The sequence below is a fragment of the Aquarana catesbeiana genome, linkage group LG04, assembly GCF_042186555.1.
Source record: "Aquarana catesbeiana isolate 2022-GZ linkage group LG04, ASM4218655v1, whole genome shotgun sequence".
Classification (NCBI taxonomy): domain Eukaryota; kingdom Metazoa; phylum Chordata; class Amphibia; order Anura; family Ranidae; genus Aquarana; species Aquarana catesbeiana.
This window is the reverse complement of record NC_133327.1, coordinates 8,168,834-8,191,399: the sequence shown is the minus strand read 5'-3', so window position 1 is coordinate 8,191,399 and position 22,566 is coordinate 8,168,834. Positions and strand designations below refer to the sequence as shown.

At 46.2% G+C, this 22,566-nt stretch overlaps 1 protein-coding gene across 1 annotated transcript; it reads right to left on the bottom strand.

The window, feature by feature from the left end:
• Positions 1-1,336: 1,336 nt before the first annotated feature.
• Positions 1,337-20,700, bottom strand: LOC141139019 (uncharacterized). Its single transcript, XM_073624790.1, has 3 exons — positions 20,552-20,700; positions 11,964-12,125; positions 1,337-8,619 (listed from the first exon to the last, which is right to left on the bottom strand). Exon 3 carries the CDS (start codon positions 8,067-8,069, stop codon positions 6,693-6,695), a length of 1,377 nt encoding a protein of 458 aa, XP_073480891.1. The 5' UTR covers positions 8,070-8,619; positions 11,964-12,125; positions 20,552-20,700; the 3' UTR covers positions 1,337-6,692.
• Between the last annotated feature and the right edge of the window lie 1,866 nt (positions 20,701-22,566).

Genomic DNA, 22,566 nt, shown 5'->3' with positions numbered 1-22,566 from the left:
CCTGGGGGGTGTCTATAGTATGCCTGTAAAGTGACGCATTCTGTCCCAATGACAAAAGTTTTTTGAAAATTTGGGGTTTTTAGTGAAACAAGGATTGGTGATAAAGCATCAGTGGAGAGGAGACACGTTTTTCCCATATTAACTCCTACAGGAGAGAATTTCCCTTCCTAGGGGTAGATTTCATCTCACTTCCTGTTGTCTCTTTCCGTTTGCAAGTAGGAGTCGTTTGTAAGTTGGATGTTTGAAAGTAGGGGCCTGTCCTATATACACTGCAGAAATTGGGGCCTTAGGTGTTGGTGTTGCCACAACACTGTAATGCCCCGTACACACGGTCAGACTGATTCATTTTTATGAAGGTCACTCGATCAACCGAGTTGGTGGATCAGAAGAACACCACCAATTTTCTTCAGGTAGCTTTAGGTGCACACTGTGCAGAGGACGCACTACACTAACTTATAAATACTGCAGCTGCCTGCGGTACTAATAGGATCAGAAGAACACCACCAATCTTCTTCAGGTAGCTGTAAATACTGTAACAACACAAGCCTGCCTGTCAGTAGGATAACAGGAACGGCTCTAGCTAAACTGAATACAGTGTATATATATATATATATATATATATATATATATATATATATATACACACACACCACCTAGGATGCATATATATATATATATACAAAATACACTGTAAGTGCAGCTAACTGACTCGCCTGCCTACTCTAACTTAAATCAAATGACACTGTCTCTCTCTCTTTATCTCTCTCTCAATGCCGGAACACACTACACAGGGCCGACGTGCAGGCGGCCTTATATAGTGTGGGGCGTGCACTAAACCCCCTGAGCCATAATTGGCCAAAGCCACCCTGGCTTTGGCTAATTACGGCTCTCTGTACAGACGGTGTTGTGATCGGCCAAGCATGCGGGTCATAGTGCATGCTTGGCCAATCATCAGCCAGCAATGCACTGCGATACCGCAGTGAATTATGGGCCGTGAGGCGCCACTCGAATTTGGCGCGAACAGCCCATATCGTTCGTAATTCGACGAACGGTCAAACATGCGATTTTCAAGTTGAACATGGGTTCGACTAGAACTCGAAGCTCATCCCTAGTCTTCACTGCAAATCGCTGCCTCCGCTGTCCTCTGTTGACAGTGAGTTATGCACACTTCGATTGGCATTTGAACTGTCATACTGTTCAGCCATCTGGAAACATTCCCTCATTAACTCACTAGCTCCATTGGATGCTGCTGATTTCACAATCTCTCACAGTCTCCAAGTGACAGTGCTTGCATACACATACCGCTTGAGCCAATTGAACTAATACTTTGTGTAGCTATCTGGAAACATTGTTTATTTATTTGTTTCTCTTTTTTGAACATCTGATAGGCTACAGTAGCCCTTTATTATAATTTTTTGGCCATCACAGTTCATTGGACTCCATGCCAATTGCGGCCATTCATTGCGGCCAGAGATTTGCTCTCTGTTTTCGATGTCCCCAGGATTGTTCCATATCAGCAGTAATTCCTCAGCCATGGATCAGTGTCCCCTGGTCCCTTTGACATGTTGCCACAGCCGTTGCTTCCATGCTATTCTATAGGACTGCCTGGCCCGGTGGTGCCGTCCTTTTTCTATTGCACTTATCCATAGTGCCCTAATGGTCATTTGACCAATAGGGCTCTATTGGTCTTTGGCCTGTCTGGTGTCTGATGTTTTGTCTGTATGTGTGTTAGTTTTTGTTTCCAGACAACTTTGTCTATTCATGATGTTAAGTGATGATTTTTTGCTAATTGGATGTCTATTTTGTCATTTTTTATAATAAATCGTTTTTTATATATTTTGTTCTAATTCTGGATATTATTTCCCTGGGATCTATCAAAGTGGTACTTGGTTCTGTGCCTTCTCTCTGGTACAGTGCACATTTTTTCATCTGGTATGGATATTAAGGGGAACTCCATGCTAAAATGTAAAAAAAAATGGCGTACGGGTCCCCCCCCAAAATCCACACCAGACCCTTATCTGAGCAAGCAGCCATGGCAGGCCAGGAAAGGGGGGGACGAGCAAGCACCCCCCCTCCTGAACCATACCAGGCTGCTTGCCCTCAACATGGGGAGGGTGCATTGGGGCCCCCCCAAAGCACCTTGTCCTCAAGTTGATGGGGAAAAGGACCTCATCCCTACAACCGTTGCCTGGTGGTTGTGGGGGGTCTGTGGGGCCTTATTGGAATCTGTAAGTCCCCTTTAACAAGACCAGATCCTGGTCCCCCCCTATGATAATGGGTATGGGGTACATTGTACCCTTACCCATTCACCAAAAAAAGTGTCAAAGTAAAAACGACAGGTTTTTGACAATTCCTTTATTGGAAAAAAAAAGCAGCTGTCACAGCAAAGAGACAGCAGTCGGCAGTCGAGGTGGAGCTTTTTTTTTTTTCTGGGTCTGTCGGGCGCCGTGATTGAAGATAAATGGACTTCGCAAGACACTTTTTTTTTTTTTAATAAAGGAATTGTCAAAAACTGTTTCCTGTCATTTATCCTTTTTTTGATACTTTTTTTGGTAAATGGGTAGGGGAACAATGTTGAGGGCAATTGGCCTGGTACGGTTCAGGAGGGGTGGTGCTCACTCGCCCCCCCCCCCTTTCCTGGCCTGCCATGGCTGCTTGCTCATATAAGGGTCTGGTATGGATTTTGGGGGGACCCCCACGCCATTTAAAAAAAACAATTGGCGCGGGGTTCCACTTAAAATCCATACCAGACCTGAAGGGCCTGGTATAGATTTTGGGGGGACCTCCACAGCATTTTTTTTTATTTTGGCACGGGGTTCCCCTTAACCACTTCAATACACTGTGTTATATATACTACACTGCCTGCACTGACTGAATATTAGACATGTGCACACTGAAATATTTTGTTTCGGAATTTCGTTTTCGTCCGAAAAATAAATTTATTTAGTTACTCCCGAAATTCATTTTTATTTATTTTGTTTTTCGTTAAAAATTGCATTCGTCCGAAAATCCAAATTAAGGTCGAATCTGTCATTGAAGGCTTATGGTGTCTGTCGAATGTTCAAAGAAGATTAGACGGAGCAGCTAAACTGTACGACGCCATATAGTTTACCTGCTCTGTCGAATCTTCTTAGAACTTTCAACAGACACCATAAGCCAAAGTACATGTGTACTTAGTTCTAGCTATTTTACTGCTCCTCCTCTTTGGTTACAATCAGCCAATAACATTCATCATCATCATTATTTTTATTTATCTTTTCTCCCCTACGTCGAATCTTTTCTCCCCTACGTCGAATCTTTTCTCCCCTACGTCGAATCTTTTCTCTCTATGTCGAATCTTTTCTCTCTATGTAGAATAATCTTGGACTAATAGAGCTAAGGTTAGGCACATTCGACCACAGGTTTGATGGACACAGATTGTTATTGTCATCATCATGTCGAATCTCCTATCTATATTGAACTGTTGTAGCAACGAAAATGAAAATAAAGCATTTGTTTATGTCAGATCTTTCGTTTTTCAGATTCTGCACTTTCGTTATCGTTTGTTAAAACAATAACGAAAATACCTGAAATTTGGACGAAAATGCATTCGGACAAAAACGAATGCACATGTCTACTGAATATGGAGTCTACACTGAATATCTAGTCTACATTAAATGCAGAGTATATATACTAGACTGTATATATATATATAATAAATACACTGCTACTAACTAACCTGCCTGCCTAATCCTGCCTGCTCAATCTATCTCCACAGTCACACACTAAACACGGCCGCTATGTAAGCAGCCTTATATAGTGTGGAGCGTGGACCTAGTCCCCTTGAGCCATGATTGGCCAAAGGCACCCTGCGTTTGTCCAATTATGGCTCTCGCAGCAGAGCGCGCTGTAATTGGCCAAAGCATGCAGGTCAGGTGCATGCTTTGGCCAATCATCAGACCTCAATGCACTGAGATCTCGCAGTGCATTATGGGGTGTTCTGCGGCACTCAAATTTGCCACGAATACCCCATAATATTTGCTGTTCGGCGAACACCTAATGTTCGAGTTCATCCCTAAGGAAATATACAATTTTTATGTGCTACAAATAAATTAATATGAAAAACATACATTTTTATTTAAACCTAAAAAAGAGGAGACTCTATTTCTTTTCAACACTGGAGAACAGAGGAAGAAATACAGCGACAGCTCTAGGGGGAGAAATTTGTCAAACCTCACGTGATCATCAAATCACAGCTGTCATGGTGATTACATGATTGGGAATCATGCTGATTAGTTTCTGATCATTATTGGACTATAGATTAATGTACCATTGCCATGGGGACCCATATCTAGGAATAGTACTCTACAGATTGCAGACACAAAGAGGTTGAATTTCATTTGTCATGCCACCATTTTATCAAGACTCTTCTGTAATATGTCACTATCATTGTGAAATTTACTGATGGTACCTAAAAATAAAAGTGTAAAAGTATGGCAGCTGCTTAAGCACCTAAAGCTCTGGGCAGCAGAGGTACTCACAGGTGGATAGAATATACCTTTTTACACAATTTAAGTCTTTGGAGGTTACATTTAAAAAAATGAAGGATGTGTACTGGTATCCTCATGACAAGAGCAAGCTGGTGGGCTTCGTCTGAAATTATGTCAGCTGTGGGGGTTTGCTTTAGGGGAGGACCTAAAGAATAAAAAAATAGGTACTCTGCTCATTACCCAACTGGTCTGGTCTCTTCAGCACTGCCACTTCCCAAAGTGAGAGTAGAAGAACGTAAGACTGATGGTTCCTCAGGCTGTCCCACTTGGAGTCAAATAGGTGGCTATCCACTCTCTGGGATCTTTTAGACACCCCAACTCCAGTTAAAACTTTTTCTTTTGTTGTGAATGGTGAGAAAGTGCTGGAGCCATTGTTAGCTTTTCTCTTTCCATCTGTGCCTCTCTTGGAGAAATTTCTAATCATTTCCTGTCAAGGCAGAGAGTGAAGAAAATCTGTCCAATAGGGATAATGACAAAAGGACAATTATAGAAGAGTCAGGGCTAGTTAGGACTTCTGAGAATGTTTTTATTACTAATTAGGGTGACATGGCTCCCCTGACTTCTGGTATGTGTATGAAAGGACAGGAAGTGAGGGGACACTTCCTCAAAAACAAACATGTAAACCTGACAGAAAACTTAGCTCTTACCTATTCTATCCAAAAATAAGGTAATTATAGTAATATTAATAATTGTCAGAAGTAAGACATTAGTTAATTGATTACATTCCTCCTGCATACTGGGCTGTATGTACAGGATAAGGGTGAGGAGTATATGACAGTGGGCAGTATGTACAAGAGAGGAGTGTGGAGGATATGTCAGTGGGAAGTATGTACAATAGAGGAGTGTGGAGGGTATGACAGTGGGAAGTATGTACAGTAGAGGAGTGTGGAGGGTATGACAGTGGGAAGTATGTACAGGAGAGGAGTGTGGAGGGTATGACAGTGGGAAGTATGTAAAGGAGAGGAGTGTGGAGGTTATGACAATGGGCAGTATGTACAGGAGAGGAGTGTGGAGGGTATGACAATGGGCAGTATGTACAGGAGAGGAGTGTGAAGGATATGACAGTGGGCAGTATGTACAGGAGAGGAGTGTGGAGGGTATGACAGTGGTAAGTATGTACGGGAGAGGAGTGTGGAGGGTATGACAGTGGGAAGTATGTACAGGAGAGGAGTGTGGAGGGTGTGACAGTGGCGAGTAAGTACAGGAGAGGAGTGTGGAGGGTATGACAGTGGGAAGTATGTACAGGAGAGGAGTGTGGAGGGTATGACAGTGGGAAGTATGTACAGGAGAGGAGTGTTGAGGGTATGACAGTTGGAAGTATGTACAGGAGGGGAGTGAGGAGGGTATGACAGTGGGAAGTATGTACAGGAGAGGAGTGTGGAGCGTATGACAGTGGGAAGTATGTACAGGAGAGGAGTGTGGAGGGTATGACAGTGGGAAGTATGTACAGGAGACGAGTGTGGAGGGTTTGACAGTGGGAAGTATGTACAGGAGAGTAGTGTGGAGGGTATGACAGTGAGCAGTATGTACAGGAGAGGAGTGTGAAGGATATGACAGTGAGCAGTATGTACAGGAGAGGAGTGTGGAGGGTATGACAGTGGTAAGTATGTACGGGAGAGGAGTGTGGAGGGTATGACAGTGGGAAGTATGTACAGGAGATGAGTGTGGAGGGTTTGACAGTGGGAAGTATGTACAGGAGAGTAGTGTGGAGGGTATGACAGTGAGCAGTATGTACAGGAGATGAGTGTGGAGGGTATGACAGTGGGAAGTATGTACAGGAGAGGAGTGTGGAGGGTATGACAGTGGAAAGCATGTACAGGAGAGGAGTGTGGAGGTTATGACAGTGGGAAGTATGTACAGGAGGGGAGTGAGGAGGGTATGACAGTGGGAAGTATGTACAGGAGGGGAGTGTGGAGAGTATGACAGTGGGTAGTATGTACGGGAGAGGAGTGTGGAGGGTATGACAGTGGGAAGTATGTACAGGAGGGGAGTGTAGAGGGTATGACAGTGGGAAGTATGTAAAGGAGAGGAGTGTGGAGGGTATGACAGTGGGCAGTATGTTCAGGAGAGGAGTGTGGAAGATATGACAGTGAGAAATATGTACAGGAGAGGAGTGTGGAGAGTATGACAGTGGGTAGTATGTACGGGAGAGGAGTGTGGAGGTTATGACAGTGGGAAGTATGTACAGGAGGGGAGTGTGGAGATATGACAGTGGGTAGTATGTACAGGAGAGGAGTGTGGAGAGTATGATAGTGGGTAGTATGTACGGGAGAGGAATGTGGAGGGTATGACAGTGAGCAGTATGTACAGGAGAGGAGTGTTGAGGGTATGACAGTGGGCAGTATGTACGGGAGAGGAGTGTGGAGAGTATGACAGTGGGTAGTATGTATGGGAGAGGAGTGTGGAGGGTATGACAGTGGGAAGTATGTACAGGAGGGGAGTGTAGAGGGTATGACAGTGGGAAGTATGTACAGGAGAGGAGAGTGCAGGGTATGACAGTGGGAAGTATGTACAGGAGAGGAGTGTGGAGGGTATGACAGTGGGAAGTATGTACAGGAGAGGAGAGTGGAGGGTATGATAGTGGGAAGTAAGTACAGGAGGGGAGTGTGGAGGGTATGACAGTGGGAAGTATGTACAGGAGAGGAGTGTGGAGGGTATGACAGTGGGAAGTATGTACAGGAGAGGAGTGTGGAGGGTATGACAGTGGGAAGTATGTACAGGAGAGGAGTATGGAGGGTATGACAGTGGGAAGTATGTACAGGAGAGGAGTGTGGAGGGTATGACAGTGGGAAGTATGTACAGGAGAGGAGTGTGGAGGGTATGACAGTGGGAAGTATGTATGGGAGAGGAGTGTGGAGGGTATGACAGTGGGAAGTATGTACAGGAGGGGAGTGTAGAGGGTATGACAGTGGGAAGTATGTACAGGAGGGGAGAGTGGAAGGTATGACAGTGGGAAGTATGTACGGGAGAGGAGTGTGGAGAGTATGACAGTGGGTAGTATGTATGGGAGAGGAGTGTGGAGGGTATGACAGTGGGAAGTATGTACAGGAGGGGAGTGTAGAGGGTATGACAGTGGGAAGTATGTACAGGAGAGGAGAGTGCAGGGTATGACAGTGGGAAGTATGTACAGGAGAGGAGTGTGGAGGGTATGACAGTGGGAAGTATGTACAGGAGAGGAGTGTGGAGGGTATGACAGTGGGAAGTATGTACAGGAGAGGAGTGTGGAGGGTATGACAGTGGGAAGTATGTACAGGAGAGGAGTGTGGAGGGTATGACAGTGGGAAGTATGTACAGGAGGGGAGAGTGGAAGGTATGACAGTGGGAAGTATGTACAGGAGAGGAGTGTGGAGGGTATGACAGTGGGAAGCATGTACAGAATAGGAAAGTGGAGAGTATGGCAGTGAAAGCTGCAGATGAGTGTTGGTTATACAGACAAAAAAACATTCCCCTTGTTTGATCAGCAAAAATACTTTGATGTTGAACTTTGAATTTAGTAAGTGTCATCTGAGTCCATTCATCATGTTTATTCTTCTTGAACATTAGGGTGCTTTTTGTATTTTCCAGATCTGTGCAGGAGCTTCCTGTAATGAAGACCGCTCCCTATTGATATCTCTCCTTGTGCAGGGTGACCGGTCTTGTTTCCCCCTCTCCTGTACTTTTCTGCAGGTAGCTTGTAGTGGGTGGAGCCTGCTTGACCCCTCCCATAGCCCTGCTCTCTGCACAGGCTATGTACAGCACAGTGATGATATAACTGCTATTTTTTTAATATGATAATATCTGGATTTGCAAACTTTTTTACACACAAAGTGGACATAAATTCATCTGTTGCTTTTGAGTAATATACTTGTATCAAGGTTTTTATGTCCGGAGTTCAGCCTCCCTATCTTATATTGTGTAAAAACAACCCATCATTACAGGTCAGAATTTGAAATGAATAAGGAAAACAGAAAATGTTATATCGGGGTTGAAGAATTCTTTATTTAAAGACAATTCCTGCGTCGGGTGACGTCCTGCTAATCACAATGAGGTGATGCTGATCTCATCTCTCCATAAATGTCCTTAACGGATTCCTATCCTGACACTTAAATGACTGTGAAAGAAAGACAATAATTAATAAAAAAAAATAATAATAAAGATAATTATAATTAGAGTGTAAGCTCTGCTGGTACAGAGATGTGACTGGCTCAGTGTTCTCTGTACAGCACTGCGGTATATGTCAGAGCTATATAAATGTATAATATTAATACGGTAGTGTGTGACTCTGGAGGAACATTAGGGTGTAACCTCTTCTGGTGCAGAAACTAAGAGCTTTGCTAATGAATAAGGATGAGCCGAACCCCCCCGGAATCGGTACGCACCAGAACATGCGAACAGGCAAAAAATTTGGATGAACATCGTTAAAGTCTATGGGACAAGAACATGAAAAATCAAAAGTGCTAATTTTAAAGGCTTATGTACAAGTTATTGTCATAAAAAGTGTTTGGGGACCTGGGTCCTGCCCCAGGGGACATGTATCAATGCAAAAAATGTTTTAAAAACGGCCATTTTTTCGGGAGCAGTGATTTTAATAATGCTTAAAGTGAAGCAATAAAAATGAAATATTCCTTCAAATATCGTGCCTGGGGGTTGTCTATAGTTTGTCTGTAAAGTGGCGCAATTTTTCCGTGTTTAGAACAATACCACAGAAAAATGACATTTCTAAATTAAAAAAGTCATTTAAAACCGATCGCTGTTGTATTGAATTGTCGAGTGTCGGCAATATAGATAAAACTCATTGAAAATAAAGGCAGGTGTCCCCCCCCCCAGTCCTTACCAGGCCCTTTTTGTCTGGTATGAATATTAAGGGGATCCCCGAACCAATTTATTTTTTTTTAAATTGCGTGGGGATCCCCCCAAAATCCATACCAGGCCCTTCAGGTCTGGTATGGATATTAAGAGGAACCCTGCACCAAATTTTACCAGACCCTTGTCCGAGCATGCAACCTGGCAGGCCACAGGAAAAGAGGGGGGATGAGAGAGCGCCTCCCCTCCTGAACCGTACCAGGCCACATGCCCTCAACATGGGGAGGGTGCTTTGGAGTAGCCCCCCAAAGCACCTTGTCCCCATGTCGATGGAGACAAGGGGCTCATCCCCACAACCCTTGCCCCGTGGCTGTGGGGATGTGCAGGCAGGGGGGCTTATCAGAATCTGGAAGCCCCCTTTAACAAGTGGACCCCCAGATGCCGGCCTACCCCCCATGTGAATTGGTAACGGGTACATTGTACCCCTACCATGTCACAAAAAAAGTGTTAAAAATTGTAAAAAAAGACAGGAAACACTTAGGGACAAGTCCTTTATTAAGAAATACAAAAATAAAAATGTCCCACGATGTAGGTCCATCTCACGCTGCCGCCGAGCCGAAAAAAAAAAAAAAGCCGCAACACTCCGCCTCCATGGGAGGATCCCACCGAGTGACGCTTCCTCTCGATGACAGCTGTTATATAGCTGACGGAGGGGCCACCCGGTGATGTAAATGGGTGACCCCACCCCCTCTAACGCCACGTGATGTCAGAGGGAAGCAGGGCAGCCTGTTTACGTCAACGAGTGGCCCCGCCCTCAGCTATATAACAGCTGTCACCAAGAAGAAGCGTCACTCGGCGGGAGCCTCCCATGGAGGCAGAGGTGTTGCTGCTTTTTCTTTTTTCGGCTCGGCGGCAGCGTGAGATGGAATTACATCGCGGGACATTTTTATTTTTTTTTTATCTTTTAATTAAGGACTTAATTGTATCCAAAGTGTATCCTGTCTTTTTTACTATTTTTGACACTTTTTTTGTGAAATGGTAGGGGTACAATGTACCCATTACCAATCCACATAGGGGGGAGGCCAGGATCTGGGGGTCTCTTTGTTAAAGGGGGCTTCCAGATTCCAATAAGCCCCCTGCCCGCAGACCCCCACAACCACCGGGCAAAGGTTGTGGGGATGATGCCCTTGTCCCCATCAACATGGGGACAAGGTGCTTTTGGGGGCTACTCCAAAGCACCCTCCCCATGTTGAGGGCATGTGGCTGGTACAGTTTAGGAGGGGGGGTGCTCTTTCGTCCCCCCTCTTTTCCTGTGGCCTGCCAGGTTGCGTGCTCGGATAAGGGTCTGGTATGGATTTTTAGGGGGACCCCTAAGCCATTTTTTTTATTTTGGCGCAGGGTTCCCCTTAATTTCCATACCAGACCTAAAGGGCCTGGTATGGATTTTGGGGGGGCCCAAACGCAATTTTTAAAAAAAATTTTGATTCGGGGTTCCCCTTAATATTCATGCCAGACCCAAAGGCCTGGTAATGGATGGGGGGGGGGGACTCATGCCATTATTTTCAATGATTTTTATCTATATTGCCAAGACCCGACAATTCATTACAGCCGCGATCAGTTTTAAATTACTTTTTTTCTTTAGAAATGTAATTTTGTTGTGGTACTGTTCAAACACGGAACAGTATGCCACTTTACAGGCATACTATAGACACTCCCCAGCACGATATTTACAGGAATTTTTTGAAGGTATGGAGGAGTGCATTTCTTGTGTCCAATAGTAAAATACGGATATTGTAACTGAGAGTGAGGTGATGGGTGACGCAGAAAAATTCTAATGAGCTACTGAGTAAATAAGCTGAAAGGTAATTCTTTGCACTGTTGTTCTTCAATGGGGATGCCTATCCCCAGCAGTGGGCCCTGGAAGTGTGTAGACTATAATGGCAGCTCTCATGTTACTTGTTCTTGATTTGGGTGAAGTAATAGAGAGAAATTAACTGCTCCCAAGACCTTTCCATTGGGTCACCCCATTGGCTGGTCCAGTGCCAAAGCTAAGCAGAAGCTCATCCTGTGCCCAAAGTTACTGGTTCATCCAAAAAAAAAAAGAAGCTGTCGGCATCCAATACAGCTGTAAATTTATTGTCCCGAATAGACAAAGCCCCACCTCAGACCTCCTCCTTCAATATGCTTCAATCGAGACTGGGCTTACTCTTAGAGATGGCAACATTAAGCCCATTCTTGGATGAAACACATTGGAGGAGGTTGAGGAGGTTCCAGATGGGGCTTTGTCCTTCTATAACAAAAAAATTACAGTTGCATTGGATTTTAATGACGTGCCACCATCTTTTTCTTCTTTTAAGGTGCATGCACCACCTGAGGAGCCACAAATGCCACATTGAGCCATTCACTTGTATGTCAATCTGTATGCAGCACCTATGGCTCCCGAAGCACAGGATATTTCAGGAAATGTATGCTAGGAATAAAAACTGCCTGCAAATGTCCATGTGCATGCACTCTTAGGCACACTTTATGTTAAAGTGTATATCAAGCCAATAACTTTTCATCTAGTTTTGGAAGGATTAGAACCCATGGACTGTCTCGTTTAAAAACTTCCAGATGAGATTGCTGAAATATTTTGCAAGTAAGTTGACTCACACACAGGGGTCTTGCATTTGTTGATGCAGTACTCCTTGCAGCACTTCCGATGACCTCCACAGTCTTCATCTTTCTTGCAGCTAATATCGATGACAGACGGACATTTCATCAGCTTGACGATATTGGGCACCCCTAAATAAGGACACCGTCCACTTTTTTCAGCTGAAACAAACAAAAACATATTTTTGCCATGAATTTATTTATAGAGTCACATGCAGGGATGTCCCTAGTGCCGGGAACCCGGGGCACATCACCCTTCAGGGATGCTACAAGTCCAAACACTGCACACGCCCACTGGAGCAGCTGGGAGTAAAGCAGCAGGAGCTGAAGTGCCGAAGCAGGAAGCAGATGTGAAAATGAGGATTGTTACATTCATTTATGCTGTGTGGGCTCTAAAAAAGAACACTAAGAACAGTATTCAGCTGCCTAAAGCAGAATCAAAGCTGAACCCCAAGCAGCAGCCAAGCTGCTGCTAACAAAGCAAACAGAATATTGGCATGCATTAAAAAGGGGATTAATTCCAGAGCTAAAACAATAATTCTCCCGCTCTACAAGACTCTGGTCCGGCCGCACCTGGAGTATGCTGTCCAGTTCTGAGCACCAGTCCTCAGGAAGGATGTACTGGAAATGGAGCGAGTACAAAGAAGGGCAACAAAGCTAATAAAGGGTCTGGAGGACATTAGTTATGAGTAGGGATGAGCTTCGAATTCGAGACGAACCCATGTTTGACTCGAACATCGCATGTTCGACCGTTCGTTGAATTACGAACGATATGGGCCGTTCGCACCAAATTGAAGTGGCGCGTCACGGCCCATAATTCACTGCGGCATCGTAGTGCATTGCTTGCTGATGATTGGCCAAGCATGCACTATGAGCTGCATGCTTGGCCAATCACAGCGAAGTCTGTACAGAGAGCCGTAATTGGCCAAAGCCAGGGTGGCTTTGGCCAATTATGGCTCAGGGGGTTTAGTACACGCCCCACACTATAAAAGGCTACCTGTACCTGCACATCGGCCCTGTGTAGTGTGTTTCGGCGTTGAGAGAGAGAGAGAGATAGAGAGACAGTGTCATTTAAGTTAGAGTAAGAGTAGGCAGGCGAGTCAGTTAGCTACACTTACAGTGTATTTTGTATATATATGCATCCTAGGTGTTGTGTGTATATACAATGTATACACTGTATTCAGTTTAGCTAGATCCGTTTCTGTTATTCTCTTCCTACTGACAGGCAGGGCTGGACTGGGACAAAAATTTGGCCCTGGACTTCCTCATGACTGGCCCACTTTAATTTTGAGTGTCCCCAACAGCACCCCCCCTTACATCAGAGTGTCCCCAACAGCGCCCCCTTACATCAGAGTGTCCCCAACAGCATCCCCCTTACATCAGAGTGTCCCCAACAGCGTCCCTCTTACATCAGAGTGTCCCCAACAGCGTCCCCCTTACATCAGAGTGTCCCCAACAGCGTCCCCCTTACATCAGAGTGTCCCCAACAGCGTCCCCCTTACATCAGAGTGTCCCAATCAGCAGCTCCCTTCACATCACAGTCCCCACCAGCAGCCCACTTCACATCACAGTCCCCACCAGCAGCTCCCTTCACATCACAGTCCCCACCAGCAGCTCCCTTCACATCACAGTCCCCACCAGAGAGCCCCCATCAGCAGCCTTTCACATCAGTGTCCTCCCTCTCCTCCCCCTCCCACATGTACACACCGTTTTGAAGGCAGCTTCTCGTTCCTCTCTCCAGTCATGTGATAACAAGTGATAGGGGAGAGAGGAAGGAAAGTCTGCCATTGGTCTATCTCCCCCTGCAGGCTGGAGGGAGCATAATGCCTAATGCTCTCTCCAACAGCATATGACGGAAGCTGCTCATCCTGACAGGAGTGAAATTGCGATCACTCACTGTCATAGAGGAGCGGCTCCAGGACCGCACCTGACTGGCCCACTGAGCCATCGGCCCCCCTGGGAATCTCCCGGTAGTCCCGATGGCCAGTACATGCCTGCTGACAGGCAGGCAGGTGTTTTTACAGTATTTACAGCTACCTGAAGAAAATTGGTGGTGTTCTTCTGATCCTATTAGACCTATTAGCTACAGTATTTGCAGTTAGTGTAGTGCGTCCTCTGCACAGTGTGCACCTAAAGCTACCTGAAGAAAATTGGTGGTGTTTAGGGATGAGCTTCGAGTTTGAGACGAACTCATGTTCAACTCGAACATCGGCTGTTCGCAAGTTCGCCGAACAGCGAACAATTTGGGATGTTCACAGCAAATTCGAAAGATGCGGAACACCCTTTAAAAGTCTATGGGAGAAATCAAAAGTGCTAATTTTAAAGGCTTATATGCATGGTATTGTCATAAAAAGTGTTTGGGGACCCGGGTCCTGCCCCAGGGGACACGTATCAATGCAAAAAAAAGATTTAAAAACGGCCGTTTTTTCGGAAGCAGTGATTTTAATAATGCTTAAAGTCAAACAATAAAAGTGTAATATTCCTTTAAATTTCGTACCTGGGGGTGTCTATAGTATGCCTGTAAAGGGGCGCATGTTTCCCGTGTTTAGAACAGTCTGACAGCAAAATGACATTTCAAAGGAAAAAAAGTCATTTAAAAGTACTCGCGGCTATATGAATTGTCGGTCCGACAATACACATATAAGTTCATTGATAAAAACGACATGGGATTTCCCCACGGGGAATTTTAAAAATGGTGTTAGGGTCCCCCTAAATTCCATACCAGGCCCTTCAGGTCTGGAATGGATATTAAGGGGAACCCCGCGCCAAAATTTTTAAAAAGAAAAGGCGTGGGGGTCCCCTTCAAAATCCATACCAGACCATTCAGGTCTGGTATGGATTTTAAGGGAACCCCAGGCCAAAATTAAAAAAAAAAATGGCGTGGGGTCCCCCCAAAAATCCATACCAGACCCTTATCCAAGCATTCAACCTGGCAGGCCGCAGGAAAAGAGGGGGGATGAGAGAGCGGGAATCTCTGGTCCCCTGGTCCCCCCCAAAGCACCTTGTCCCCATGTTTATGAGGACAAGGGCCTCATCCCCACAACCCTTACCCGGTGGTTGTGGGGGTCTGCGGGCAGGGGGGTTATCGGAATCTGGAAGCCCCCTTTAACAAGGGGACCCCCAGATCCTGCCCCCCCCCTGTGTGAAATGGTAAAGGGGTACAAAAGTACCCCTACCATTTCACAAAAAATTATAAAAAATGTTAGAAAATGACAAGAGACGGTTTTTGACAATTCCTTTATTTAAATGCTTCTTCTTTCCATCTTCTTTCTTCTATCTTCTTTCTTCTATCTTCCTTCGGTTTCTTCCTCCATCTTCTTCTTCTTCTGGTTCTTCCTTCGATCCTTTGCTTCTTGCTCCGGTGTTCTTGTCCAGGGCGTTACGTAATGGGTGACCCCGCCCCCTCTGACATCACGGGGAAAGCCTCAGGGAAGTCCCCGTCAAGTCCCCGTGCGTCAGAGGGGGCGGGTCACCGGGTGGCCCCGCCCTCCATTATTTAAGAACCGTCAGAAGACAAGAAGCGTCACACAGCGGGAGCCTCCCATCATGGATGCGGAGCGGCCCGAGAACGAAGAAGGGAGGAAGACGCCGCGGAGGAAGATGTCGGAAGAGAACACCGGAGGAAGAACCAGAAGAACCAGGAGAAGAAGAAGATGGAGGAAGAAACCGAAGGAAGATAGAAGATAGAAGATGGAAAGAAGAAGCATTTAAATAAAGGAATTGTCAAAAACCGTCTCTTGTCATTTTTAACATTTTTGACAGTTTTTTAGTGAAATGGTAGGGGTACAAATACCCCCTTACCATTTCACACAGTGGGGAGGGCCGGGATCTGGGGGTCCCTTTGTTAAAGGGGGCTTCCAGATTCCGATAAGCCCTCCGCCCGCAGACCCCCACAACCATGGGCCAGGGTTGTGGGGATGAGGCCCTTGTCCTCATCATCATGGCGACAAGGTGTTTTGGGGGGCCTCCCAATGTTGAGGGCATGTGGCCTGGTACGGTTCAGGAGGGGGGGCCCGCTCTCTCGTCCCCCCCTCTTTTCCTGCGGCCTGCCAGGTTGCGTGCTCGGATAAGGGTCTGGTATGGATTTTTAGGGGGACCCCACATCGTTTTTTTTTTTTTTTAATTTTGGCTGGGGTTCCCCTTAAAATCCATACCAGACCTGAAGGGTCTGGTATAGATTTTGAGGGGGACCCCACGCCATTTTTGAAAAAAATATTTGGCCGGGGTTCCCCTTAATATCCATACCAGACCTGAAGGGCCTGGTATGGAATTTAGGGGGACCCCCCTACGTCATTTTTTTTTTTTAATTTTGATTCAGGGTTCCCCTGTGGGGAATTCCCATGCCGTTTTTATCAGTGAACTTCTATGTGTATTGTCGGACCTGCAATGCATTAATAGCCGCGAGTAGTTTTAAATAGGGATGAGCTTCGAGTTCGAGTCGAACTCATGTTCGACTCGAACATCGGCTGTTCGCCAGTTCACCGAACAGGGAACAATTTGGGGTGTTCGCGGCAAATTCAAAAGCCACGGAACACCCTTTAAAAGTCTATGGGAGAAATCAAAAGTGCTCATTTTAAAGGCTAATATGCATGGTATTGTCCTAAAAAGTGATTGGGGACCCGGGTCCTGCCCCAGGGGACATGGATCAATGCAAAAATAAGTTTTAAAAACAGCCGTTTTTTCGGGAGCAGTGATTTTAATAATGCTTAAAGTCAAACAATAAAAGTGTAATATTCCTTTAAATTTCGTACCTGGGGGGTGTCTACAGTATGCCTGTAAAGGGGCACATGTTTCCGGTGCTTAGAACAGTCTGACAGAAAAATGACATTTCAAAGGAAAAAATTGCCGGTCCCGAGTCTCCCGACAATACACATAAAAGTTCATTGATAAAAACGGCATGGGAATTCTCCACAGGGGAACCCCGAACCAAAATTTAAAAAAAAAATGACGTGGTGGGTCCCCCTAAATTCAATACCAGGCCCTTGAGGTCTGGTATGGATATTAAGGGGAACCCCGTGCCAAAATAAAAAAATAAACCCTTCAGGTCTGGTATGGATTTTAAGGGGAACCCCGCACCAAAATTAAAAAAAAAAATTGGCGTGGAGTCCCCCCAAAAATCCATACCAGACCCTTATCCGAGCACTCAACATGGCAGGCCGCAGGAAAAGAGGGGGGGACGAGAGAGCACCCCCCCTCCTGAACCGTACCAGGCCACATGCCCTCAATATTGGGAGGGTAGCCCCCCAAAGCACCTTGTCCCCATGTTGATGAGGACAAGGGCCTCATCCCCACAACCCTGGCCGGTGGTTGTGGGGGTCTGCGGGCGGGAGGCTTATCGGAATCTGGAAGCCCCCTTTAACAAGGGGACCCCCAGATCCCGGCCCTCCCCCCTGTGTGAAATGGTAAGGGGGTACAAAAGTACCCCTACCATTTCACTAAAAAACTGTCAAAAATGTTAAAAATGACAAGAGACAGTTTTTGACAATTCCTTTATTTCTTCTATCTTCTTTCTTCTAACTTCTTTCTTCCTTCATGCGTCGGTTTCTTCCTCTATCCTCTTCCTCTTCTGGTTCTTCTGGTTGTTATGGTTCTTCTGGTGTTCTCGTCCAGCATCTTCCTCCACGGCGCCTCCTTGTCTTCATCTTCTTTTCTTCATCTTCTTCTCGGGCCGCTATGCATCCACGATTGGATGGAAAGCTCCCGCTGTGTGACGCTTCTCCTCTTCTGACGGTTCTTATATAACGAAGGGCGGGGCCACCCGGTGACCCCACCCCCTCTGATGCATGGGGACTTCCCTGTGGCATTCCCCGTGACGTCAGAGGGGGTCACCCTGCAATCTAAAACAGCCAGGTATAAAAACTCTGTTTCCTCTTCTTGCTGAAACTATATGCATCTTTAACCACTTGACATCCGCGCTATAGCCGTATGACGGCCACAGCGCGGACCTGAATTTCCGGGAGGCCGTCATTCGACGGCCTCCCCTGTGCATGCGCCTTGCAGGGCACATGCGGAGCGCGCTGTGGTCACTGAGTCACTGAGACTCAGGTGATCACCGAACCGAGTAAGGGGCCAGTCCCGGCCCCTTACCGTGTGATCAGCTGTCAGCCAATGACAGTTGATCACATGATCAAAACAAAAGCTCTGTGATCATTTTTTTTTTTTCTCCTCACGCTGACAGCGCGTGGAGAAGAAAAATCTGATCACCGGCTTAACAACAAGGGACATCGGTCCCGAAGAGGAAGAGGCAATTCTGCCTCATATGTGCCACCAGTACCCCCTGCCAGTGCCACCCACCATTGCCACCTATCAATGCCCATGAGTGCCACCTATCAATGCCTACAAGTGCTACCTATCAATGCCCACAAGTGCCACCTATCAATGCCCACCAGTGGTGCCAATCAGTGCCACCTCGCAGTGCTGCCTATCAGTGTAACCGATCAGTGCCCATTATTGCCACCCATCAGTGCCCATCACTGCCACCTATTGGTGCCCATCAGTGCCGCTTCATCAGCGTACATCAATGAAGGAGAAAAATTACCTTTTTTAAAATTTTATAACAAAATATTAAAAAAAAAAAAAATCGGTCTTTTTACATTTTTTTAACAAAAAATAAAAACCACAGAGGTGATCAAATACCACCAAAAGAAAGCTCTATTTGTGGGAAAAAAATGGGTACAGTGTTGTATGACCGTGCGATTGTCATTCAAAGTGCGTCAGCGCTGAAAGCTGAAAATTGGTCTGGACAGGAGGGGAGTTTAAGTGCCCCGTAAGCAAGTGGTTAACAGGGTGGATTCTCATTTACAAAACATTGCATGCTTACAGGCTGTGTGCTCATAACAATTGAGGTTTGGAGTGAGTTGGGACAGAGTAGTCCTTGCTTGAAATAAAGTTCAGTGACAAGCAGATCTTGAAGCCCTCAAATCCCCCATAAGATTGATCTGCTCCTGGTTGACACAAAGCTGGCCATGTAAGGGTTGACATGGTGACACAACAGCAATGTTTTGCCCCATGCAGACACCATATCACTACAGCTGCCCCAGCCAATTTTGTGCAGCCACCCCTCACCCCCTTCACATTTAGACATCTGCATTACAACACAGGAAAACAGACCTTGAAAACTTCACTGCATGCTCCGGGCATTCTCTGCTGCACACAGGGAGGGGGCATGGCTGAGCTGAGGACATGGACAGCAGAGACAGCACGCAAGACAAGGAACCTTCAGACAGTATTTGCAATCAAAACGCTGCTCCACACGCTCCAGCATCATTTGTCATGTATGGGCTGCAGATGAGGGTAGTTGGAGAAATACCCACCTGGCGCTGCTCCTGCCTGCTCCCAATTGACCACCCCCCTCCTCCCCTACCCTCCTCTCCGTGTGGAGTTCTGCAGCTCAGTGACTCCGGCTGTACACTAGGCGCAGATGCCAGCACAGTGCAGACCGCTGATTGTGGGAACTGCAACCACCATTCATGGGGCTCCCTACCGCAAGCCCAGGTAGTGATTGCTGCATCCTTCTCCGCTGTCCCTCTAACTATCTGACATCACTGTACTCCCACTTCCCATCCGTGAGCGGCAGTCACCACAGAGGAAAGACAAGCCTGTGCGGCTTCTCTGTCTGCTATAGCGGCCCTGGCCCGGCCCGGCTCGCTGTGCCCAATGGTCAGTCCGGGCCTGAATGTGAATTTGTGCATGTGAAGTAAATTTTCCACCACCCTTGCTAAGTCCATGTCTTTGTGGACCTTGTTTGTTCAGTGGTGCGCAGTCATGTTGGAACAGGAAGAGGCCATCCCCAAACTGTTCCCAGTTGATGCCTTAAGAGTTCCCTGCACTGGAACTAAGGGGCCAAGCCCAACCCCTGAAAAATAACCCCACACCATAATCCCCCCCTCCACCAAATGATTTGGACTAGTGCACCACGCAAGGTCTATAAAGACATGGATGAGCGAGTTTTGGGTGAAGGAACTTGACTGGCCTCCACATTAGAATGGAGACTGCAAGCCAGGCCTTCTTGTCCAACATCTGTGTCTGACCTCACAAATGCGCTTCTGGAAGAATGGTCAAACATTCTCATAGACACACTCCTAAACCTTGTGGACAGCCTTCCCAGAAGAGTTGAAGTTGTTATACAGTTATAGCTGCAAAGGGTGGGCCAACTCAATATTAAACCTTACGGACTAAGACTGGGATGCCATTAAAGTTCATGGCGCAAAAAAAAAGGCGCAGCACCAATTCTCATATAATACTATAATACTGAGAGTATTAGTTCTGATAGTAGGTGGTGGTATCAGCTAAAATGTATATAAATATTTATATACATTTTAGCTGATACCACCACCTACTATCAGAACTAATACTCTCAGTATTATAGTATTATATGAGAATTGGTGCTGCGCCTTTTTCTGCATAAACAACATGCTTACATAAACAATACATAGTAATGAAAATTCTTCGGATTTTACATTCCCATCTAACCATTCACTGTGAATGACTGTCCTTCACTGCATGTGGCTCACAGGTTGGGTGAGGCTGAGGAGCCCAGCTTTAAAAGACAATGTGCCCAATCACCTTCCCATCACCAAAACACTTACCGGAAGACACAGCAGGAAAATCCCCAGGAGGACAGAGAGGGCCCCAACTGTGGACAGTCTCATGGCTGCTTATCGGAGTGAATATCTGTGTTGTAGCTCCATCTCTGGTATTTATATCAGAAACTCTAATGGGCGGAGAGTGGCAGAACAGCAATAGGAAATGGTTTTGTTTCTTAGTTTGCAATACTCTCCGATGAGGTATGAAGCATCTGTTGTTACATAATATTTATGATTTCTTCTAATTCACAGCCACGCCAGTTGTTTTATATCAAGTATCCATTACATTAGGGCTCTCCACCTATTCTAGTTTTTATTTTTATTTTTTCGGTCCGTCGGGCAGCTGGACATTTTAATTTTTTTATTTTTTTAATAAAGGACTTGTTCCGAGCTGTCTCTTGGCTTTTTTACCATTTTTGACACTTTTTTTTGTGAAATGGTAGGGGTACAATGTACCCCATTACCAATTCACATGGGGGGGAGGCCAGGATCTGGGGTTCCCCTTGTTAAAGGGGGCTTCCACATTCCGATAAGCCTCCCCCCCCACATACCCTCCCAACCACAGGGAAAGGGTTGTGGGGATGAGGCCCTTGTCCCCATCAACATGGGGACAGGGTGCTTTGGGCTCAGACCCCAAAGCACCCTCCCCATGTTGAGGGCATGTAGCCTGGTACGGTTCAGGAGGGGGGGCGCTCTCTCGTCCCCCCCTTTTCCTGCGGCCTGCCAGGTTGCGTGCTCAGATAAGGGTCTGGTATGGATTTTGGGGGCCCTACACCATTTTGTTTTTAATTTAGGCACAGGGTTCACCTTAAAATCCATACCAGACCTGAAGGATCTGGTATGGATTTTGGGGGGACCCCTACGCCATTTTTTTTTAAATTTGGTGCAGGGTTCCCCTTAATTTCCATATCGGCCCCGAAGGGCCTAGTATGTGTGGGACCCCCACACAATTTTTTTTTTAATTTCAGTTCAGGGTTCCCCTTAATATTCATACCAGACCCCAAGGGCCTGGTAATGGACTGGGAGGGGGGAACCCATGCTCTTTTTTGCAATGAGTTTTATCTATATTGCAGAGACCCAGCAATTCATTACAGCCGTGATCAGTTTTAAATGACAATTTTTCCTTTAGAAATTCCATTTTGTGCAGGGACTGTTCTAAACACGGGAAAAATGCGCCACTTTACAGGCATACCATAGACACCCCCCAGGCACAATATTTAAAGGAATATTTCATTTTTATTGTTTCACTTTAAGCATTAAAAAAATCACTGCTCCCAAAAAACAGCCTTTTTAAAAAAAAAAAATTTGCATTGATACATGTCCCCTGGGGCAGGAACCAGGTCCCCAAACACTTTTTATGACAATAACTTGCATATAAGCCTTTAAAATAAGCACTTTTGATTTTTCATGTTCGAGTCCCATAGACTTTAACAGTGTTCTGACGGCTTTCGAATTTGCTGCGAATACCGCATATTGTTCGCTGTTCGGCGAACACCCGATATTTGAGTCCAACGTAAGTCGGGCTCATCCCTACTGGTATATTGCGAAAATTTCTGATATGCTCCTGTCGCAATAGTGTTTCCAGTAGCTTTTTGTCTGTCCCAGTGACTGTTTGTTCTTGCCTGCAACCTTTATCCTTGCAATCCAGTGTCCTTGTGACCCTGTTTCCCTTGTGTGCCTTTCACAGTGGTGGCTGGTGGGTCTTTTTTTTGGCTTGGGGCAGCAAACAACCTCTCCCGGGCGGGCAGCGATGCTTAACCAGCAGACCCCCACCCACCCGCCCGCTTACCCCATCTAGGTGGTGGGTGACGGGAGGCGGGCTGCGGGTTAGGCAACGGATGATCAGCGGCAAGCTGTGGGTCAGGCAACGGGTGACAGGTGGCGAGCTGCGTGTCAGGCAGTGGGTGACGGGCGGTGAGCTGTGGCTTAGGTAGAGGAGGAAGGGCGGCGAGCTGTGGGTCAGGCAGCGGCTCCTATGTGCTCTCCTAGATCACGCCAGCTTCCGCCGTTCATCGCTT

Excerpts from the sequence above, each read along its gene's own strand:
- LOC141139019 (XM_073624790.1), bottom strand. The coding sequence starts at position 8,069 with ATGTTCAAGAAGAATAAACATGATGAATGGACTCAGATGACACTTACT.